This window comes from Amia ocellicauda, chromosome 4 (genome assembly GCF_036373705.1).
Source record: "Amia ocellicauda isolate fAmiCal2 chromosome 4, fAmiCal2.hap1, whole genome shotgun sequence".
Lineage (NCBI taxonomy): Eukaryota > Metazoa > Chordata > Actinopteri > Amiiformes > Amiidae > Amia > Amia ocellicauda.
The window spans coordinates 41,078,067-41,099,035 of record NC_089853.1 but is presented as its reverse complement, the minus strand read 5'-3'; the positions used below and the strand labels follow the sequence as shown (position 1 = coordinate 41,099,035).

The window sequence follows — 20,969 nt, the reverse complement described above, 5'->3', positions numbered from 1 at the left end:
CAACGGCCATCAGAGGCATCATATATTCCCATAGACGGAAAGGGCAATCAATACTAGTCAGACATGCTGTAGGTAGCAGTATTACATTCTTATGACGAAGTATGTTAAAGAAGAGGGCTGCTTAGTCTGGGAGTATTGCAATCCAGGAGGGCTTAAAAAGTGCCTTAAATCACACATCTAACCGAACCTGGGAAATATTCCAAAGAAGTCAATCATGAGTTGAATTGGGTAGGCTGGAGCACAAGTGGCATGAAAACATTGAATAGCACCCTGTCTGGTTTCCCCTGACCGGCGGCTTACAATGTCTTGCTTTGGATGCCTTCCATTGGATGTCCAAATGACATATTCAAATAGAAAACAAACATTTTAATGCAATTTAAGGCAGGGGGGTTTAGGCATGCCAGTTTACCCATTTGTTGGGTTTGTCCGAAATTCCACTGCTATAACAAAAGGTCATCATGTGAACGGCAGACTCGAGCTTCACTTTGCGTTGCCCAGAGACCAGAGGGGAGGGACGCCTACAGGTCCGCCAACATCACTCCCAGGAGCTGCCAGATGCTCCTCAGAGGTCTCTGATCCAGCTGTATACTAGACCCAGCTTAGCTCAATCCCCGACATCGAACAAGATTAGATTCAAATGTGGTGTTGCTGCTGCGGTCACAGACAGGCTTCTGATGATGTAAACAGCTGGGATTGTACATGTCTGGCAAACAGCAGGGTTTAAATGGGGTAGAAGATATAGGGGTTGACAACTGGCAGGTCTCCCCAGCGCTAATGCTGGCAAACTTTGGGGAAATGAAGATTGTTGGCTATGGACCAGGAATTCATTTGTGCATGAGTGTGGTCATCAGTTTTGCTGCCAGTTGCAATTATAAGCAGACGCTCAGGAGGCCATTTTCATCAGGTACTAAACGTCCAGACACTACTATGTCTTGTGAAAAGAAAAGCAGACTCCCACCATTAATAAAAACAGGACATAAAGGTCAGGAGCGCCTGGAGATTTCTGTACTATATTACTAATATTACTATATTAATTCAAGACAATTATTAAAATATATATTTATACATGGTTAAGGGGAGGATTCTGTTTGCTTGTTAATGAAAAGTTTTACGATTTGCTTACTAAGGCATTTAACCAGTTTAATGCTTGCCCCTGTCCGTTGGCACCATTCCACAGCACTATGTCTTTCATTATGTTGTGTTGTCGGTTTGTCTGTGTTCCAGGACCCATTTGTAAATTAGGCCCCCGGTCTCAATGGGTACATTTCCATGTGAAATTACATTAAAAATAATAATAATAATAATAATAATAATAATTAATTATTAATAAATAATATCTATAGCTAAGCACCTATTGGGGCTTCGTTTTGGATTTTAAGTAATAATTTTGTTTCCTGCCCTTTGCACAGCAACTACCACACATATTTTCTTTAAACTGATAGTCTGTGCTTTACCGATGTGGTAAGCCATACAAAAGACAGTTCTAAATGCCCTGAATGAAAGTGCTCTTTTCAATGGTGTTGGGGTAAAATTGTCTCCTATGTATTGTATATACCCACTGTATAATTCTCTGCTTGTTGGGAGAACAGATGACAAACAAGGATTTTTAAATAATTCCTAACAGTTAGTAGAATATGTTAAGCTTTGTTCTGATATTATGTAGACATACTGATTATTTAACCATCTGTAACCATGTAACGGCTGTCTTATTTTAGTATTGACCTTTACACAAGTTGCACACAAGAGATGTGTTGGAGCAGCAGCTTCAGGGAAGTGAAAGTGTGGCGGTGGGCTTTCACAGTGGAAAATAGACATTTGTCGAGGGTTTTGGCCAAAACTCAAACTATTTCAAGGTGACTCAGAGCTGACTACATATACAAGATACATGCTGCTTTACAGACCAACCAGATAAAAGATCGAGTCTCACGTCATCTACTGCTAGGCAAACCGTGCAGATACGTCATCCGAAACTCTCGAGTGTGTTAGGAGTTATGATAACGGACACATTCCATGTCTGCCTAGCAACTAGATCTGTAATATGATGTCCTTCACACACTTTTATACACGTCAGCTGTTGCAAAAATAAACTGAAGAGAAACGATCTGGCATTGTGTCCAGAGGATCTACCATCCTGCACTGACGGCACTGGCTTACTGGGTTATCCTAGTCCAGGGAACCCGAAGTGTTCACTTCTCCATGAAGTGTTTGTACCTTAACAAATGGTCTTTTAAAAACGCCACCTTCATTGATCGCCAATTTTCTCTCAGACAGTTTTGCAGCAGTGTCCAGTGGACTCTCTCTATGCAACCCCCATTATAATACCATGTACTGCCCCTTCAATGCTTGTGAAGACCTGGCACTACAATTGGGGAAGATTGTATTTTAAATCAAGGCAATCTTAATTGTCGTGCATACTTTGTTTATTTTTTCATTGTTTATGGTTTATTTCTTTATTTTTGTTGTCTGTTTATCAATCTGTAAAACACTCTGGCTACCCTGGGAAGGGCACTATACAACATAAGTTGATTGTGTTCTCCATAAATAGTATCAATTCAATCAATGTTCGTTGTGAAGCTTGGCCACCAAATAAATGCTAACTAACTCCCCCCCTTCCTGAATATTTTTTCTAATGAGTTTTACCAAGCAAAAAAGTGCATTTACTTCGTGAATTTTATTGCCATTGGAAGATTTTAGCTCAGGGCACTGAGTGCATGTTATGTTTTAGTAATTCAACAGGACCATAGATAGCAGCACCTATTGGGGTGCACTCTAGATATATCCTAGTTGCTCAATTTAACTCTACTTCCATACAAAGTATAAATATACACACACACATACAGTATCCTGTCAGCGGCTGTGCCTGTCACATGCCCGTCTTGAAAAACTGAAATCACTGAAGATCAAAGTTTCACCAACCTGTAGAAGAAACAGAGGCATTCTAGTCAGTCTTATTCTGCTATTAGGCTTCAAACCTGGAGCTGGAAAAGGGTACTTCCTTTGATATGGAAAAAATTGCTTTTAAGAAAGTGGGGGGGTGGGGGTGGAAGATGTCTGTTCTTGTCTAACTTAGACGCTAATTCATAGATTTCCATAGCCGTCTTTCTTTTTAAGCAGAAGAAAGTGAAGCAGCGAGTGGGAATCAGTATGCTGGACAGGCTGTGACTGGCAGGAGTGGAAGATTACTTTGAAAACAAAAAAAAAACTAAGAAGTTTATTGAAAACAAAAAATAAAAGCTTTGGAGGTTTCAAAAGAGAATCCACAATGTTTGTTGTCCCAATAGAGTCCCTGCTTGGTCATGACTAGACTGTGTGAGAGAGATGTGACGACAGCTACAACTGCTCAGATTTCAATAGTATGGTGGGACATCACTTCACTGTCAAAACGATTATTATCCGTAAAAATATTGTACTTATAACTACAAACACAAATCAAAAATCCGAGACCAACCATAGACATATTGTCAAAAAGATTTGTATGCGTAAAAAATATTTTGTACTTGTAATTACAGATGCAAATCAAAAATACGAATTGGAAACTGTGACGTCACTGTTAAAAATACATCACAAAGGTCACAGGCAGAAATTGTGGGAGCAATCGATGAGCATCAACAGTGTGGTGCTGTGACATGCGACTGCTCATGCGAAATACTGATGCTAATGTTTTTTTCCTCTTAATACGACAATGCCAATGCTATATGCTTATTGTAAATACTGCACATGTGCATGGTTCACTAACTGAACATTTCGCTGTCTTTTGACAAGCTCATTTGTCGTCTTCAAGTGGTAGGGTGGCCATACATCCCGGGTTTTAAAATTTAACGGCTTGGTGTCCCAACAATTCTCTCAAAAATCAATTAAATGACCCGGTTTTTAGCTTTCCCTTACTTAGACTTAAATGCTACTATAGATGGTTTCTGGATGACAACAAACAAAAGATTGACAAAATCTGTCAAACTTGTGTGCCCACAGAGACTTGTAGCTTGCCTGTGAAACAAATGCAAATTTGACAAATGACAGGCATATATGGTCTCTTAAATTTACCGACTGCAGAAAATCAATCACTAACTTGATTAATACAACCACTAACTGATCCATTGTCAATGGTGTCAAGGCAAGCTTTTTTTAAGGAATGTACACATGCACAGTGGAGAGCGCGCGCAGCCGCTGTGTGTTGGCAAAAATGGCAAAATAAATAACGCATAAAATACACTTTGGCAAAACTGACCTATGAAACAATAGGGGGGGGTGATCAAAATGAAAACCCTCTTTCATGAGATAGTGTCATGCATAATTTCATGCACGAAATTAACTAACAGCACACCATAGAACAAGGGTTTCCGTTCCTGTGTTTCTTCTTCGTTTTCTGTAGATTTTGATGTGTAAATGGGACACTGCCCCCTATATATGCATTAATGTTAAGTGTCTGCCAACATACTTGCACGTATGAGAACATCTGTGTGCAAAGCCGCGCATGTTCACAGGGATGCAGACGCAGAAGCATAATTCAGCCTCGAGTTTCCTTCTAGTCAGCGGGGAGATGTAGCAGGGCTGCACGCTGGCTCTGTAGCCTCCCCCTCGCCACACCTTCCCGCTGTTGCCATGTCGCTGCCCTGCGTCGTGGCATAGTTGGGTCATGTCTGAGTGCATGTCATATCACAGTCTGGTACGTCACTGTTTGTCTGCCCAAGACTTGCCCTATCACTTCACAGGCTTCCTCGCCCAACTGCATTAGTTTCAGCCTGTCACTCAGCCACTTATCTGTGCTATCTGTTCAAAGTCCCTCTTATAGCTCCCCCAGCTTGACTCATCTGCCTCCTACGGTGCCCACCATGTTCCCAAGTGGGGCTGACCCCACCAGCATATATCTGGAAATTAACACTATAATTTGTTTCATAAATATTTTTTGTTACTTTTGAAAATTCGGTCACTATCAAGTGGATACCTTGCAGACATTTTGTATTTGGTATTTTGACGAGATTGGGATTGATTTAAAAAAAAAAAAAAAAAAAAGAAAACACCAGCATTCTGTAGCTGAAAGCTTGTGCTGTTAAATCATCATTGATATGTTCCTACAATCTGCAATCGCTTGTGACATATTTTTGACTGATTTCACGCTCTTTCCAAATCATAATTTTGAATTGTGTTTAACTTTTTGCGAGTCATACACATACTTTGATTTGTACTTAAATGGTCAGTTGTACTCATATTTTTTTAGGTGTACTCATAATTATTTGTACTCATTTTATTTGTATCTCTAATTACAAGTACAAAATGTTTTTACAGATATGAATAGTTTTCAGTGATGTCCCTCCATAAATAGCACCTTATCATGCAAAGCTTTAGCCTGAATAAAAGCTTTCTACAACTAGACTGCACTTTTGACAGAATGCTTGTCCCAGTACTATTCCCCTGCAGTAAGTCACCTACATTTCTCCCACAGAATTATTTGGATTAAATCATTTTAGTGGGTAAGTTATAGGCTTACACTGTGGTGTAATGCAGCGCAGGCTACAGGCAGCACAGTAAATCCCGGTAGTGAAATTAAGTAGGCAGCAATATATTTAAAAATAATAAAATAACATTTCATTCTTAAGAGATTCCCTTGTGTATTTCAAAGGATTGTTTTTTTTTTTTTTTTATAACTTGGCAGATTTATGCGTCATGAGCTTTGGTGTGACGTTGCAGAATATATCCAAGCTGCTGGTTGTCTGCAAAATCATACATCAGCATCCATTCTGTAAACACATGCAGGGGCTCTTCTGCCAGACTTGTTCAAATGTCCAGTCTGCTCCCTGTGTGGACCACAGGCTGCTGAAAACTGAAGGGAATGCAGTTCTGCTCAGACAGGTTTAAAATTTACTGAGTGCTTGGATTTTACGGTATGTGGTGTTCAACGATTGAAGATGCAGCTTTTGACAACGGTTTATAAATAATAGCCAATTATTCTTCAAATTATTAAGGTTTTAGCTTTAGTGCACTTTGCATTGAACTGTTGCCAAGCAGTAGCATCAGATCTCTTTGACCTGCAGGGAGCATGGAGTAGGTTTGGTTATTCTCTGCTGGGTTTAAAAATAAAACGCATCGGCCAGAGGAGGAGGAACGAGAACGCTTCACGTCACCATGGAGACGAAAATCGCCAATCCATCATCACACTTCAACCGCTATAAAAAAAAATAAACAGATTAATCTAAAAGCAAAGACTGGAATATCAGCTGCAGCTGTAACAAACTCTGGCTTATTCTACGCAGAGAGAAGGTATGCAGGAAAAAAAAGGATATCTTCAGCCTGTCAAGTCCACTGATTGATTAAGACCGATTTCTATTGATTTCATACTGAATAGATCAGAGAACAAACAAAACATTGTGACATCACTGAAAGAGTGAAAATGTTAAAATGGCAATAAGCCGTACACACTTCAAGAAGAACAGACCAAAATGGACAAAGGAAGGTAAAACGAATGGATACCAAGAGATGAAAAGACCTAGAAGACGACCACATTGAAGATGGGGTGATAAACTTCGCAGGTGTCATGTGATGTATACAAACACTTTACTGAAGTAATCTATTACAATAGTAACATATCAGGCAAGCTGCTTTGGATTGAAATTCTTGCAAGACCTCCAAGTGAAAGTGTTCAGTTATTGAAAAACAGTGCTCTCTCCCATGTATTTGTCACTATTACTCAACATGCGTTTGTGTTTTATGGTAATAATGCTTCGTAACACAAGATGTCCCAGTGGATATTAGACGCAATTAACTTAACTGAAGACAAACATTTTGCATTAACCCTCTAGCTAGGATTATAATTTGTATTCATTATCATGTTAATCTGCAACGGGAAATGACCATTCATCAAATGGAGATTAAGGTTTTGCATTAATGAAGTACTCAATTTCACTAGAGCACCCCTTCCTTAATTATATTAAACGCTTCACATGTGAGCAAATTAGTCTGTTTTCTCTAGTAAATGACAAAATCACCAATATAGCTGTACATCAACCACAGAAAATAACAGCTCAACAGCGGGGCATCCATAGTCATTCATGGGTAATTACTGAGACTGAATCAACAAAATCCCTTTTCTCTATGATGAGAATTGAAAGGGATTAAATCCACCATACCAAATCGTGTTATATAAAATATAAATTTTCACTATTAGTAAAGAGTATATGACTGTTTTATTAACACAGTAACGTGTTTTGAAAGAACTTTGCATTCAGCTTATCTGATGCAAAACATTTGTCCCAACAATCAATTTACCGATTCTACTGACATTTGCACACTGCACAGAAAATGGATCTTAAGATGAACTGCTCAGAGCAGTGTTTGCCAAAAGTGATAATACTGTAGCAATCTGGGACTGGGGGTCGTGTGGGGCTATGTTTATGTCTATCTGTGTGTTGTGGGGTGGGGTGGTTCAATGCTTGCTATGGTTGACACTACAGTCCCACCGATTATTGCCGACTTTAGTGGCGAACCCAAGATAGCAAAACGATTTGCTACAATACTTATAAACAGTTTGTTGTGGCAGTAGGGCCTCCACACACTGAACTCCCAACAGGAAATGTTCAGGAAATTATAGGTGACATGACACTGTCTCCCCATCAGGCTCTATTGGGAAAGGAGTCACCAAAAGCCTGTTGCAATACATCTGCAGGAAGCAACAGCTGAATCGTGGCAGAGGTCTGGGTTTGTAAGAGCGTGTGAGAATGCACAAGGCTTACTGAATTGCTGAACACAACCCACGTGAAAAGCCAGAGAGACAGATTTGAGTCTGTACGTGACAGGTGATGAGGGTGACCTCGTACACTGAGGTTGTGTACAGTCAGTCAAGGTAAATTAATGAAAAACTGAGGTGTTTTAAAACTTTTGACCGGTAGTGTATATCTATAGAAGAAATAACGTCATAACTCTGTATGCATGCATCAGTTTCACTTTTGAACACAAAATGGAGAAAACATTATGAGTAATTAAAATTGTATTTCTCTTTATCCAGGTTAATGCGTTCCTGTCCTTCATTTTCCCCATGGTTGTGATTTCGGTGCTCAACACCATCATTGCGAATCAGCTCATCCAGATGTTTAAGCAGGCAGCCCAAGACAGCAGGGTCTGCATCATTGGAGGAAACCCCACGATGCTGAGCGTGTCTGTGGAGCCCAGTCGCGTACAGTCTCTCCGACATGGAGTCAAGGTCTTACGTAAGTAACCAACCGGTTAACTCAATTTAACTCAAGTATTGGAAAACCTCAAATATAATGACCAAGTCATACCAAAGGACTACTTCCTTTGAACATGATGAGCTTGATCATGTGACCATCTCTTTTCCAAACAGTGGTCCAAAAAAGGAAGCATACACTTTCTTGACCCTCTGCAACCTGCACATTTCTGCAAATGTTGAGCACTAATTTAAAAGGAGGAAAGATTGAAAATTGAAAAAAAAGTGACATGCCTGACAGTTAAACTGCTAGCAAGTCTATAAAAATACTTATCCAGATTTGCATTCCTAATGTAATCTGCAATCAAGGTCATTTAAAGGTGATTTCACTGCCATTAAAGGCTGGGTTTATGTTTGGTAAACTTGAAGCAATGTCAATTTAAGAAGCATCACGCTTACAACTGCTCTGCTAGAGGAAAGTCTGCATGTTATGAACAGTAAGGTTTCATGTGCTGAAAGATTCCACCGTTACCTGGACAATGTTTTCTTGTCCTAGTCTGGTTCAGACTAAGGAAACGTGCCATAATTCTGTATATAAATTCAGCCTTGAATATACCAGAGCCACAGCCTTGAAGAGAATGGGACATTTTCCCTCCACTGGGCTTGAGTGTTAAACCTTATACTGGCACACAAACTGTTGTTTCAAGTTCATGGATTTCTGGGCTTTCATTCATGTGTAGAAATGAACCGGCAGTGGCATATTTCAGCATTCAGTTCCAGAGCTGAAATTCAATTCAGTCTACAGCAAGAGTACCCCAAAGGCCAAACATTAACATATATATCCATATATCCATATAAGCATATCCTTCAAACGAGGACTGAAGACTGTGTGCAGCTCATCTGGTTTGACCTCCACTCGAGCTCCTGGGTAAAGCTCATGTTTGCCTAGTGTGGAACCCAGTGCGTGTTATGAACTAGCATGAATGAATGCTCGTTTAGATGAACATGATTTGAAAGCTCAACTGGGATTCCTGGTAAATGCACAATCCATGCCAGTAGTGAAGGAAGCAGGGGCTCTCTGCATTAGAACTGGTGAACTGGAGCAGGGAGTGAGGAAGGTTTTCTGAGTTTAGACTCCAGGTTTGTTCCAGAGCCTGCCTAAGGGGAACAGCATGTCAGGTGCTCATTTATGACCCCCAATCTTCACATTCTTCAGGAAGCTACATTGCCAGTAACGTCTCTGGCCGGTTATTGATCACCAGCAAGCACAAAGTAGTTATTTAACGTTAAGCTAAATTGGACAATCTGAGAGCTCAAAATAAATGATCTATTAAGCAACAGGAATAAAAAATTCAAATGCTCCCTTTAAATTTCTTGAGTTGGAACACAGCAGTCTATTATGATTCGCAATATTATTCCTGTCATTCGTCATTTCACAATGAGAGACGATTGCCTGCATGGGTGCTTCCATTCAGGCAAATGCAGAAGGGTTTATCCTTAGCAGTATTTACTTTCTACCCATGACAAGATGGCTAGTTAATTTAATCTAACAGTTTACATAGATTAGTAAAAACAAAACTGGAGAAAAAGTATTAAAATCGGAAGACATGACTTTTCACATTGGAATATTGATGCATGCATCCGATCAGACTCCGAACTATGTGCTAGGGAGAATGCCACGAAGATGCATACTCTTTGCGGGTCACACAGCTTGTTCGGTGTGATTTATCAAAAATGAACGTGAGCTTGGATGCCATTCCACCCTCCATGCTCAGGAGAAGACCGCTTCAGACTGGCCTGTGGATTTAAGACATGCACTGTAAAACTTTAAGTGATGTGTCTTTGCAAAAAGCATTGTGCGACTCTAAAGATGCAGTGTTCAGCAAAGAGTCCTCTGGGGCCTATCCGTGCTATGGGCAATCTGTTTTGGCACCCATGCATCTCTACACACTCGCTGCAAAGCGAACTGCTCAGACCAAATAGTATGGGCAAGTTCCGGTTTATTTTTCCAGTCCATTGAGCAAAGACCACCCCAGGCACCAGTATCTGAGAGCTGAACGGACTAATTGGTAAAACGTTTGCAATTACATGTAGCAAAGGGACATGAGGCATATGGTTAGAAGCATTCTCCTCCCTACTGCCCTTTTAAGTGTGTTTTTGTTTGTAATCTTTATTAATAAATATTGAACAATAGCAGTGATTTGTTCTACTGCTCCTGTGGTTAATGCACATTAATGGAAGTGAACCTCAGACCTTTAATTTAGAAAGACTATCCATGGCTGCCATTTGACAAACAGGCTGGTCTAAGTGGACACAGTTTCCCAAGTCTTTAAAGTCAAGTGAAGAAGCCATTTGCCTACTGACACAAATGGTTATGGATTCGGCTACACTGTCTTAAATCGTGACCTTTTAGTTTGTATGATCAGAACATCTTGCACACCAGTGTCAACCTGCCACTGAATACAAAGACTTTTGACAAGGACTAGCACCAAGCAAAGCATGGCCTACTTCAAAAGTAATTTTAGGATTATGATTCATTTCATTCAAGTCTGCACTTTTGCAGATACATATGCCCCTTAGCCGAGACAAATTCCAGCATTCTGCACAGTAACTAAAGAATTTTGTCATTAATTCAAGACAATGGTAACAGTTGGAAAGTGTAAAGCATTTTACTCACTTATTTCAAAAATTGTAAAGAGGAGATCCAACTTAACACCCAGAAGGCTCTCCAAATGAATCCAGAAAAAAATACAATCCTCTAACCCTGCTCACCTTTGAAGTTATTGGCAGTGAAGGAGAACACAGTTAACCGAGAAACGCAGTGGCAACCCCCAGGGTTTAAGCATTTTATAACAGTTCATAGGAGAAGCATTATAAAGGATTATCCTGTTCACACTGATCCGTAGTTCGATCTTGTCAGAGTCCTGCACGTGTGTAACTGCTGCAAATACTGAAAGAACTCAACTGGTTGTGCCCGGGGGAAAAGTCGGCAAGACTCTTTATAAACCATTGAAACTATCTGCCTCACAGCCTCCGTGGATGTATTGGGCTTTAACACACAGCACAGCTGCTGGAGAATGGCAAGGGTCAGAGTTTCCTCAAAAATCCCCACATCTTACCATTAAAGCATTCAAAACAATCTATTCCATCATACTTGTTACGCACCGGACTGTATGTTGCCTTCATTGTATGCACATTTTTGCCAAATCATCTCAGGTTACATTATCTCAGACATTGCTCCATGTCCAAAAAACTAATGGAGAAATGACAGTAAAAGATCATTAACCGTTGACCTCGAATTCTTGCAGGCACAACAGATTCATTAAATGTAATAGACCAAGTAAAGCTGAACTTGAACACAGACTGAAGAAATCTCAGACTCTTAATCTCACAGCTCATTACAAAACTCTGAAGACCTACAGCACAAAGCCCTGAGACCACCCTCTGGAGATCACCAACACAGAGTTTATGGATTTATTTTAGCACATGCAGTAATGCCCCCGAAAAACCGAAAAGCTGTTTCACAGGCTCCCTATGGTCTTCTTTTGTGTGGAGTCCTCGGATAAGTATTCCTCCAAGTAAGACACCGCACACGAGAGGGTTAAGAGAAAAGTGATGAACTGACAATGGTTTTCAACTGATAACCACAAGCAAAACAAAACACTTGGTGAAATGCTCTCTATAGAGACATTAGAAAGTGTGTATTCTGGCTGAAGGGTGATGGGAGGGGGGGCTGACAAAACACTCCTGCTGTTAGTGCATCATCTCACTTTCAAGATGTCTCAGAGGACAAACAAGAAGTGACTACTACGCAATCCTATAAACACTTCTTTGTGGTCCATTTGGCACAGACTATTGACTTTTACAGAGAGTGGTTTGCTAACCTCTTTCCTCTGCAGAGAAGCTGTCCGATGTCCTCCGAAGAGAGCAATAATGTTTCCCTTGTAAGAGAAGATGGAGAATGAGAAAACCTAATGTTCCTTAAGTCATATTTTTGAACAATGTCCTCAAAAGAAACTCTGCTTTGTGATAAAGATGGTCACACTTGTATTAAAAGGATGGTCAAAAGAATCCATCAATGTCCTGTCTGTTCACATTCATTTACCAACTTTATAGAAGTTGGTACAGCTTTACAAATTTGTAACAGGTTTTCTTTCCACTCCTAGAAAGTAGTATTTAATAAACTCCTCAAGTTTGTCCAGAAGCATTTGCACAGCAAACAGGCAAGTATAGGAATTCTTCATTGTCGCACGTAGAGGAGGATTAAGACTTGAGAGGGATTGAGAGTAAAAGGAAAAGACACTTGGGCACTTGACTGAAATCATGAACACAATTTCGATCTGCAGTCCCTACAATCTCCTCCTCAAGGGTCCAAACCAGAGGTTTAAAATATTTAAAATGTGCAAATCGTTAACCATTACACCGATTTTGTTATACACACATTGAAACACAGCCCCCTCCTCTGCATTTCTCCTGGAACAGTACGTTTAATCAAGGGAGCATAACAAAATCATGTCCTGACAGGGCAAAGATGCTTCTGCTTCATGACAATTTCAACTCTGACATCCGTTTGAATTTGTCAGAGATGTGCTTTCATTATGGCACATTGTGCGAAACAATCACTCTTCATTCTGCATGTCTGGGACCGGGCAGCAGACCTGTTATTAATGGTGACAGACCTCAGTGCCCACCTGCTTTGTTTTTCATCTGATCTGACTTGAGTAGTGATTGAAGCAATCGGGTGGACAGGTGGGTCCAGCTGGGCAAATAACATCCTTCCATGAGCCGTGTGGTGGCGTCACCTCCTGGAGGCCAACAGTTACCCAAACCATTCTCAGTGTGGCACACTCCTGGAAGTCCGGCCACAGTTATAAATATCTCAGGTACTGCTTTCGCCTTCTGGAGATTGAGATGTAAATTCAAATTTGAGTCATCCCGGAGGAGAGCTCAAACTGAGGCAGGACCAGCTGCACAAAAACTATTACTGTAATATACTGTGGAACCTGAAATCCCACTAAATGGAAAATGGAGAAAGGGATTAATCTTGGCCAACAGTGCAGCGAGCTTTGAAAGCTTAGACCCAAGTGACATTTTATGACAGAAGACACTGGTTGCTATATGAAATCATTTGAGGGAGTTGGAGACTAGATTTAAGCCCTCTCAGGATGTGGATGTTTGAGACCATGAAAACTATTATATGAATTTCATTTTTGTATTTAAACTTTTACCTCTGCAGTGCATTTACAGAATAGGTATGGTACTACAGGGTGAAGGGATAACAACAGGAAAAACTCTGTTTAGGTCAAATAAGTCTTTCAAAACTCAGGCATGTTAGATACAAGGAAAGCATATTATTTAACACATTGTAAGCAGGATGCAGGATTTGGTAAAGAAAGTGTCAGTCAAAGGGTTACCTGTCAGTAAAGACATAACCAGATGACCGAGGACTGTTCAAAGGTCGTGTTCAATTCCACCGCTTAGGGTGATACAACACGGTGGGGTTCTTGGCTATACATTATAACTAACATTCACTTAACCAATGACTCAGCTTCTTTTTCCAGGTCTTTAGCGAGTGATGGATTAAATACCTAAAACCTGCCAGACCAAGCTTTCAGCAGTAGAGATTTGGCACCCCTGGTTTCCGCCATCCAAAAGCCTCTTAGACAGGCCATCTGCTTGAAAGAAGTCCTGGATCCATGGTTTAACCATCTCCCCAGGCAATTCAAATGCTATCTTACCTCCTGTGTATACACGTTGAAATGGCTGCCAGGTAAACTACTGTGTGCAAAATGGAAAAATGTTGTTCTGTTAAATCCAATAAAATCAGGCTAGATTTCACATCAAGATGAACCATCACCCGTATTTCTGGAAAATGACAGATACGTGCCACAGTAGCTGGCTCTGCCACTTAATAAAATGGAGGGGGAAATAATCTATCACTTCCAACAGAGTTTGATTGTATTCTTCCCAGTTGCAGCCCAGCTGGAGAAGAAATGCAGCTTTAGTTTTCATTATACCGAATGCACTGCTTCCCCCACGAGTCTATTGAGAAGTGTGTGAGAGTGTCTTTGGCGTAAATAACCTTACACCCACTGCAGGGAATTCAATTCTAGAGAACATGGAACCTGCAATTTCACTAAACCCAGATCACAAGCAATCAAGTTCGCAGCACAAGGTTCCAAAAGCATTGTCTAATTATCTTCATCTGCTGTTAAAATAAAAAATAAAAAAAAGCAATATGTAATTGCCAATTATGTTTCATTAGTTGTGTTAAACAGGGCAGTCAACACATGTACAAACTAATTCATTTCCCTAAAGGGTCACACACTAGCAACCACACTACGGTAATTGGTTACAGTGTAGTGTGACTGGAGCATTTGTTTGCAAGCAGTTTGGGTTTCAACAACCTTGAAATGAATTCAGTGCCCTCAGCAGTTAGATTCTATCATTCTAAATACGTCTATTCTGTTCCATGCATTCTTCCTTTCAGCATTCCTAATGGAGCTGCAGAAATGAATCCGCACACAAGATACAAGGGCAGTGAGTTGAGATTAAGCATAGCTCACATCATTTTAAGGTTCTCAGATGCAGTACTCTGTCATTTAGCAGGGAGGAGCCCAGTTTTCCCCATTAAAAAACAATTAATTATTGTTCCTTTATTATACTTATGTATTCAAGATCAACAGCCTTACATAGACATGTGCGAAACAGAAACCTCGCTTCACTTTATGACGGGGGCTATACAAACTACATGGTATAAAATTATAATCAATTTAGTCAATATTGTTTAATTATTATCCCATTTTAATGGTTTTCTTATTCAGTCCGTGCAATTGGTAACAACTGGGCTGTAAATCATAGTCTACCCATTTTCTGTACTTAAATCATTAAAGCTAAAGGTCACTCCGGATGTCGAGACGACAATGACGGGGCAACACGGTTGTGCATGCTGGACAAGCCACGCTTTCCATTGCGGGGCAGCGGCAGCAACAACAGAGAATCAATAAGCTAGACAAGTACATGTGTACATAAAAAGAAACTAAAACTGAAGGCGCACATTGTGGCTCTGATGGATAATTAAATACAATCCAACCGTTACAGTTTTCCATTCACCGGAAAGTCGCAAATCTTTATGGCACCTTTTCAAGTTTCTCAGATGTATAGCCACACATTTGACTTTTCTCTACACCACACGCACTTCAAAGAAGGATGCAGGGTTAACTACAGTATTCTGTGTGTTGATATTCTTCCCTTTCTTTTTTTGGTGGACTTTGCAGGAGCCGTTGTAATTGCATTCGTGGTCTGCTGGCTGCCATACCACATCAGACGCCTCATGTACTGCTATGTGACACAGTGGACTAAGTAAGTAGCCGGCCCACAGCATAACCCAATGCATTAGGCAGCACTCCTAAACCTGCTCCTCAGGGTAGCATGTGTGTGTCAGACTAATGGGGATTACAAGCAGCAAAGATTAATTAAGATGCCAACTTTAGAAATTGGGAATCAATATCGGCAGATTAGCTACAGCTTTCCGCCACGTTGTTTCTTTGGGGAAAAATTATGTTTGAGCGAAAGCACAACATGCAAAGCACAAGATTGAAAAAGGAGAAGCCCACTGGTTTAAGTAATTAATGTGCAAAATGTGTAACTTGATTTAAGGGAGCTAGACTGATGATGATTTGATGGCAACTTCTAAATTGTCCATGCAGACTACAAATTTGTTCCATCACCCCGGCAAAGACTGAATAAATAAGCGCCCAACCTAAAATGGTATACACAGCAGACAAAAAACTAGAGTTAAAGGTGATTTAAGCAATTTTGAGCGTGGCATGGTTGTTGGTGCCAGACGGGCCGGTCTGAGTATTTCACAATCTGCTCAGTTACTGGGATTTTCACGCACAACCATTTCTAGGGTTTACAAAGAATGGTGTGAAAAGGGAAAAACATCCAGTATGCGGCAGTCCTGTGGGCGAAAATGCCTTGTTGATGCTAGAGGTCAGAGGAGAATGGGCCGACTGATTCAAGCTGATAGAAGAGCAACTTTGACTGAAATAACCACTCGTTACAACCGAGGTATGCAGCAAAGCATTTGTGAAGCCACAACACGTACAACCTTGAGGCGGATGGGCTACAACAGCAGAAGACCCCACCGGGTACCACTCATCTCCACTACAAATAGGAAAAAGAGGCTACAATTTGCACAAGCTCACCAAAACTGGACAGTTGAAGACTGGAAAAATGTTGCCTGGTCTGATGAGTCTCGATTTCTGTTGAGACATTCAGATGGTAGAGTCAGAATTTGGCGTAAACAGAATGAGAACATGGATCCATCATGCCTTGTTACCACTGTGCAGGCTGGTGGTGGTGGTGTAATGGTGTGGGGGATGTTTTCTTGGCACACTTTAGGCCCCTTAGTGCCAATTGGGCATCGTTTAAATGCCACGGCCTACCTGAGCATTGTTTCTGACCATGTCCATCCCTTTATGACCACCATGTACCCATCCTCTGATGGCTACTTCCAGCAGGATAATGCACCATGTCACAAAGGTCGAATCATTTCAAATTGGTTTCTTGACCATGACAATGAGTTCACTGTACTAAACTGGCCCCCACAGTCACCAGATCTCAACCCAATAGAGCATCTGTGGGATGTGCTGGACAAACATATCCGATCCATGGAGGCCCCACCTGGCAACTTACAGGACTTGAAGGATCTGCTGCCAACATCTTGGTGCCAGATACCACAGCACACCTTCAGAGGTCTAGTGGAGTCCATGCCTCGACGGGTCAGGGCTGTTTTGGCAGCAAAAGGGGGACCTACACAATATTAGGCAGGTGGTCATAATGTTATGGCTGATCGGTGTATGTATGTATGTATGTATGTATGTATGTATGTATGTATGTATGTATGTATGCATGCATGCATGCATGTATGCAATATATATTATATATATATATATAATATACACACACAATGTTCCTTCCCCGCTCATTTCAGATAACATATGCATAATGCATGAAGCCTGCTACTATAGTAGTGAATAATAATCTTAAGAAGAATTTGAATAAGATGTGCATATTTAATTAGCCTACTGCATTAGCCTATATTGTACGTTATTAAATACACTAAAAAGAAAATCACTGATAATGTGTTATTGAAACTTTTACCACAGTATTCATTACAAAATGCCACCAACGCTTGTACCCCATTCATACCAATCCAAGGTAAAACAGACTACCTCCGTTGCAGGAAAGAAATGTATCGGTTTGGAAACGGGTTTCCCTTTGCGTACCTTTAATTTCTAAAAGAATACACCATGTCAAATTGGTGGCCTTTTATCCTATGTCTGAATGGGGTATAAGTATTTTTTGATTCAAATGTATGGAAAAATAACTTGTATAATTAAAATGGGCTGAAATTAGAAGCCTCATCAGAAGCAACATTTTTAATTTAATTTATGACAGGGTAGAAAGTTACAGAAATATCAAAACATCGGTATCGGCCAATAACATTAACAGAAATGAGTGCAGTTTTAAAGGAAAAATGATACAGGGTACTGTGACTGTTTATCCAATCAAAAGCTTCAAAAGGTGTAAGCTCTGCAAAGTTTGTAGGCTGTTCTTCAGGAGGGTTTGGGGGGTCATCCTGGGAGCAGGTGTCTTCCTGTTACAGCACACAAACTGCTGGTCTCACGGGTTTCTTTAACGATGGACAATGAAGAAACATCTTCAGCTTTGAGAGAACAGGAAATCCACAAACGGATACTAAGCAAACTGGCAGAAACCTGTGGGCTGTTCTTTTACCATAGAAAAACAGAAGTGAAAGTGGAGAGAAGCTTCGAGGATGTACCGTTAACAACTGCCTTGTTGGCTTTTCGCTAGCTTGATGAATCCAATTTGCTAGGTCTGTATATATGCTGTTATTAATATAAAACATTTATACAGTTAATATAAAACATTATACCAGTTCTTCACCTTTAAAACACAAGTACGCTGGGGCGGTCAGTCACTCTAGTGTCTGAACTACACATCACCGATAGGAGTGCCACCTCTTACTGCCCACTGCAGAAGAGCCTATCATAAAGCAATATCCAAAACAATCTAGACCCAAGGGCTCACCGTTGTCGAGTAGTATATTCCTGTGCCGTGTTCGTTAGATTGGCTGCATCTTATACCTCTACCATATGCAACCTTTGCATTATGTCACTCTTTACAGTTTCCTTCTTGAATACTAGTCACCATGGACTAAGCTGTAAAGCCAAATATTATGAACTAAAGCAAACAGATCATGCGTCTTATTAGGTGCTTCACTTTGCTCAAGCTGTCCAGGACCATATGGCCTGCCAGCAGTATCACCACATGGGTGTCATACAGTAATACGGTGCTGCAATCTGTCCACACAGTGAGGTAAATTGCATTCTCTGCCTGGTTACACAATTGACTGTAGATCAGGATGTCAACAGGATTAGAAAGGAAAAAAAAAAAAATACAAATCCTCTGTAGAGCTGGAAGGGGGCACTTTTCTATAACACATAGTCTGACAAGGAAGTGACAGACAGCAACTCAGAAGGTTTGGCATCCCCTAATTGAATAGGCTGCAGAGTTCAGATTGCCATACCCTGATTACACACAGCAAGACGTGGAAGAAAATCCAATAGCAGAGAAGCAGCAGGTGGCTTTCCATAATGATCTCTCACAGAGTTACAGAAATGGTCCTTTTAAACTGTCCTGATGGCCTCCTGACAAATGAAGGGTAATTCCAATTCAAAGGTTTCTTCCAAAACGTCAATCTAAAAGGCACCCTTCAAGACATCAGCCTTTGATGCGAGCGAGGAACAAGAGTAATGAAAAATATGGGAATTATTATACATCAAAAGTGTGCTATAACAACTTCTTAGAATGGCACAGCACATAAAAGAGCCACCTGCCAAAGTGAGACACTGAAAAGAGAAATCAACACGTTTCGAGTGTTTGTACAACAATAGAATGCATCGAGCTGTTTATTGCATTTGCTTCTTTTGTGCATTGACAAGGTAGAAATTGATAAGAAAGAAAATATGCAATTTCTTTCCAACAATTAACCCCTCATGTTCCCAGTTAATGGCCCGCTTCTAGTATGCGAGAAGATCAATCTCCAAAACGGTTCAGACTAGCATAGTAAGTCGGGGTGAAATCCTATTACTCTCACAGCGGCCAAAGCAAAAATCTAAATGACAAGCAGATCTACTCCTCCCAGTATGAGAAGGCAGCTGGATAGAGAACACAAGCCATGCTCTTGCCCTTTAAATCACATTCACTCTGAAAGTAAACCAAGGTTTCACGGCTATGGGAAGTATTAGATTTTAGCATACGTTCTGACTTCTACAAAGGTTCTAAATTGTAAAGGACCGAGTTTCACATTTATAGCGATTAAACAGTTTTTGGGGGGCTTTGCAAGCTCTTGCCGCATAATAAGCATCCCCTTGGACCACCCATAATAGTTATTTTGCACGAGATCCACTTAAATAAAGTTTGAAAAACAGTAGAAATGTAGTTTGTGTATTACTGTGCCGAGATTATTATTTTTAGAAAAGTGACCCTTATTCTTACTTCCAGTTTCCTGTACGACTTCTACCACTATTTCTATCTGGTGACCAACGTCCTCTTCTACGTCAGCTCCACCGTCAACCCAATCCTCTACAACCTGGTGTCGTCCAACTACCGGCAGATCTTTCTGTCCACGCTCGGCTACTTCTGCCTGCCCTGCCGGAGCAAGAGGCAGCGGCCGGTCCTCGCCAGGCACTCAAACAGCATCTCCAGCAACCACACCTTCTCCACCAATATGATCAGGGAAACCACATACTAGCGCTTGCCACGGACCGCTCTGGTCTGGGCAGCCTCCACACAGTCAGCCTGCCATCCTTGCACGTCAACATTCCCTATACATCTCCAGGACACGGACCATCAGGGCACCTGCTGCACTGGCTCCCAGACAGACGAACGGAGAGGGCGCATGGCCACCAGTAACAGGGAGGATTGTCACAGTGTAAATATCATAAAATGAGTTCATTTTTTTAATTTATGAGACATGACAGCTGGAGCCTGCTTGGATGTTGAAAGAGCACAGATCTGGAGCGCCTCACTTCCTTTAATGGAAGACTGTAAAGAGAAACTCTGCTGACAACCAGGATGTTTTTGTTGTATGTATGCTTCTGCTTTAACTGAAGTACGAATCTTGATGCGCTCTGAACCGGTGCTGTGGTTCACTGGGTGAGCATGGATCACAGGTAGCCCTTCCTGTATCTGTCATCCTACAAGGCAGGCTCCGCTGCAGTATATGAACAATTCAGATGTAACTGTAAGGATCAATTAAATTCACACAAAAAAAAAAAAAAAAAGTAATGACTACAGAGATGTACAGTAATGTTATGGAAAAATTTTACTTTTTCCACAGTAGTGTAATTAATTCCTTTTTTGCAGGTGTTGATTTTGTAAAGTACATTTATAGTGTATGTTGTGTTATTTCAGATCATTGTATCAGTATTTCCAATCTAGACTTCTACTTAGCTGTGTTTTTGTAAGGAAGGCATTTTTGTACAGGTCTTTCAGCTTAGGTATTGAAGCATCATGCACATTTCATACAAAAAACACAAACCTTTGGACAGCTCCTGGCACAATGTGGTATTTGTTCCAAATTTTTGTAACGTAAAGCAAAAATAAATAAGTAGCAGGAAAAACAACTACAACAATGTAATGACTTTAGATTAATTTATCATACTTTGGTTGAATCATAGATGTAAGCATGGCAGGAACAATTGTTTACTACAGCAAACAA

The 20,969-nt window shown here is 40.7% G+C and overlaps 1 protein-coding gene across 1 annotated transcript in view; it reads left to right on the top strand.

The window, feature by feature from the left end:
- ntsr1 (neurotensin receptor 1 (high affinity)) overlaps positions 1 to 20,532 on the top strand; it is a 28,706-nt gene extending 8,174 nt beyond the window's left edge. The window contains exons 2-4 of the mRNA XM_066702259.1: positions 7,997 to 8,198; positions 15,433 to 15,517; positions 19,751 to 20,532. Of these exons, the coding sequence (XP_066558356.1) occupies positions 7,997 to 8,198; positions 15,433 to 15,517; positions 19,751 to 20,000 (537 nt within the window). The 3' untranslated portion in view covers positions 20,001 to 20,532. The remainder of the gene's footprint in view (positions 1 to 7,996; positions 8,199 to 15,432; positions 15,518 to 19,750) is intronic.
- The last annotated feature ends 437 nt before the right edge of the window (positions 20,533 to 20,969 follow it).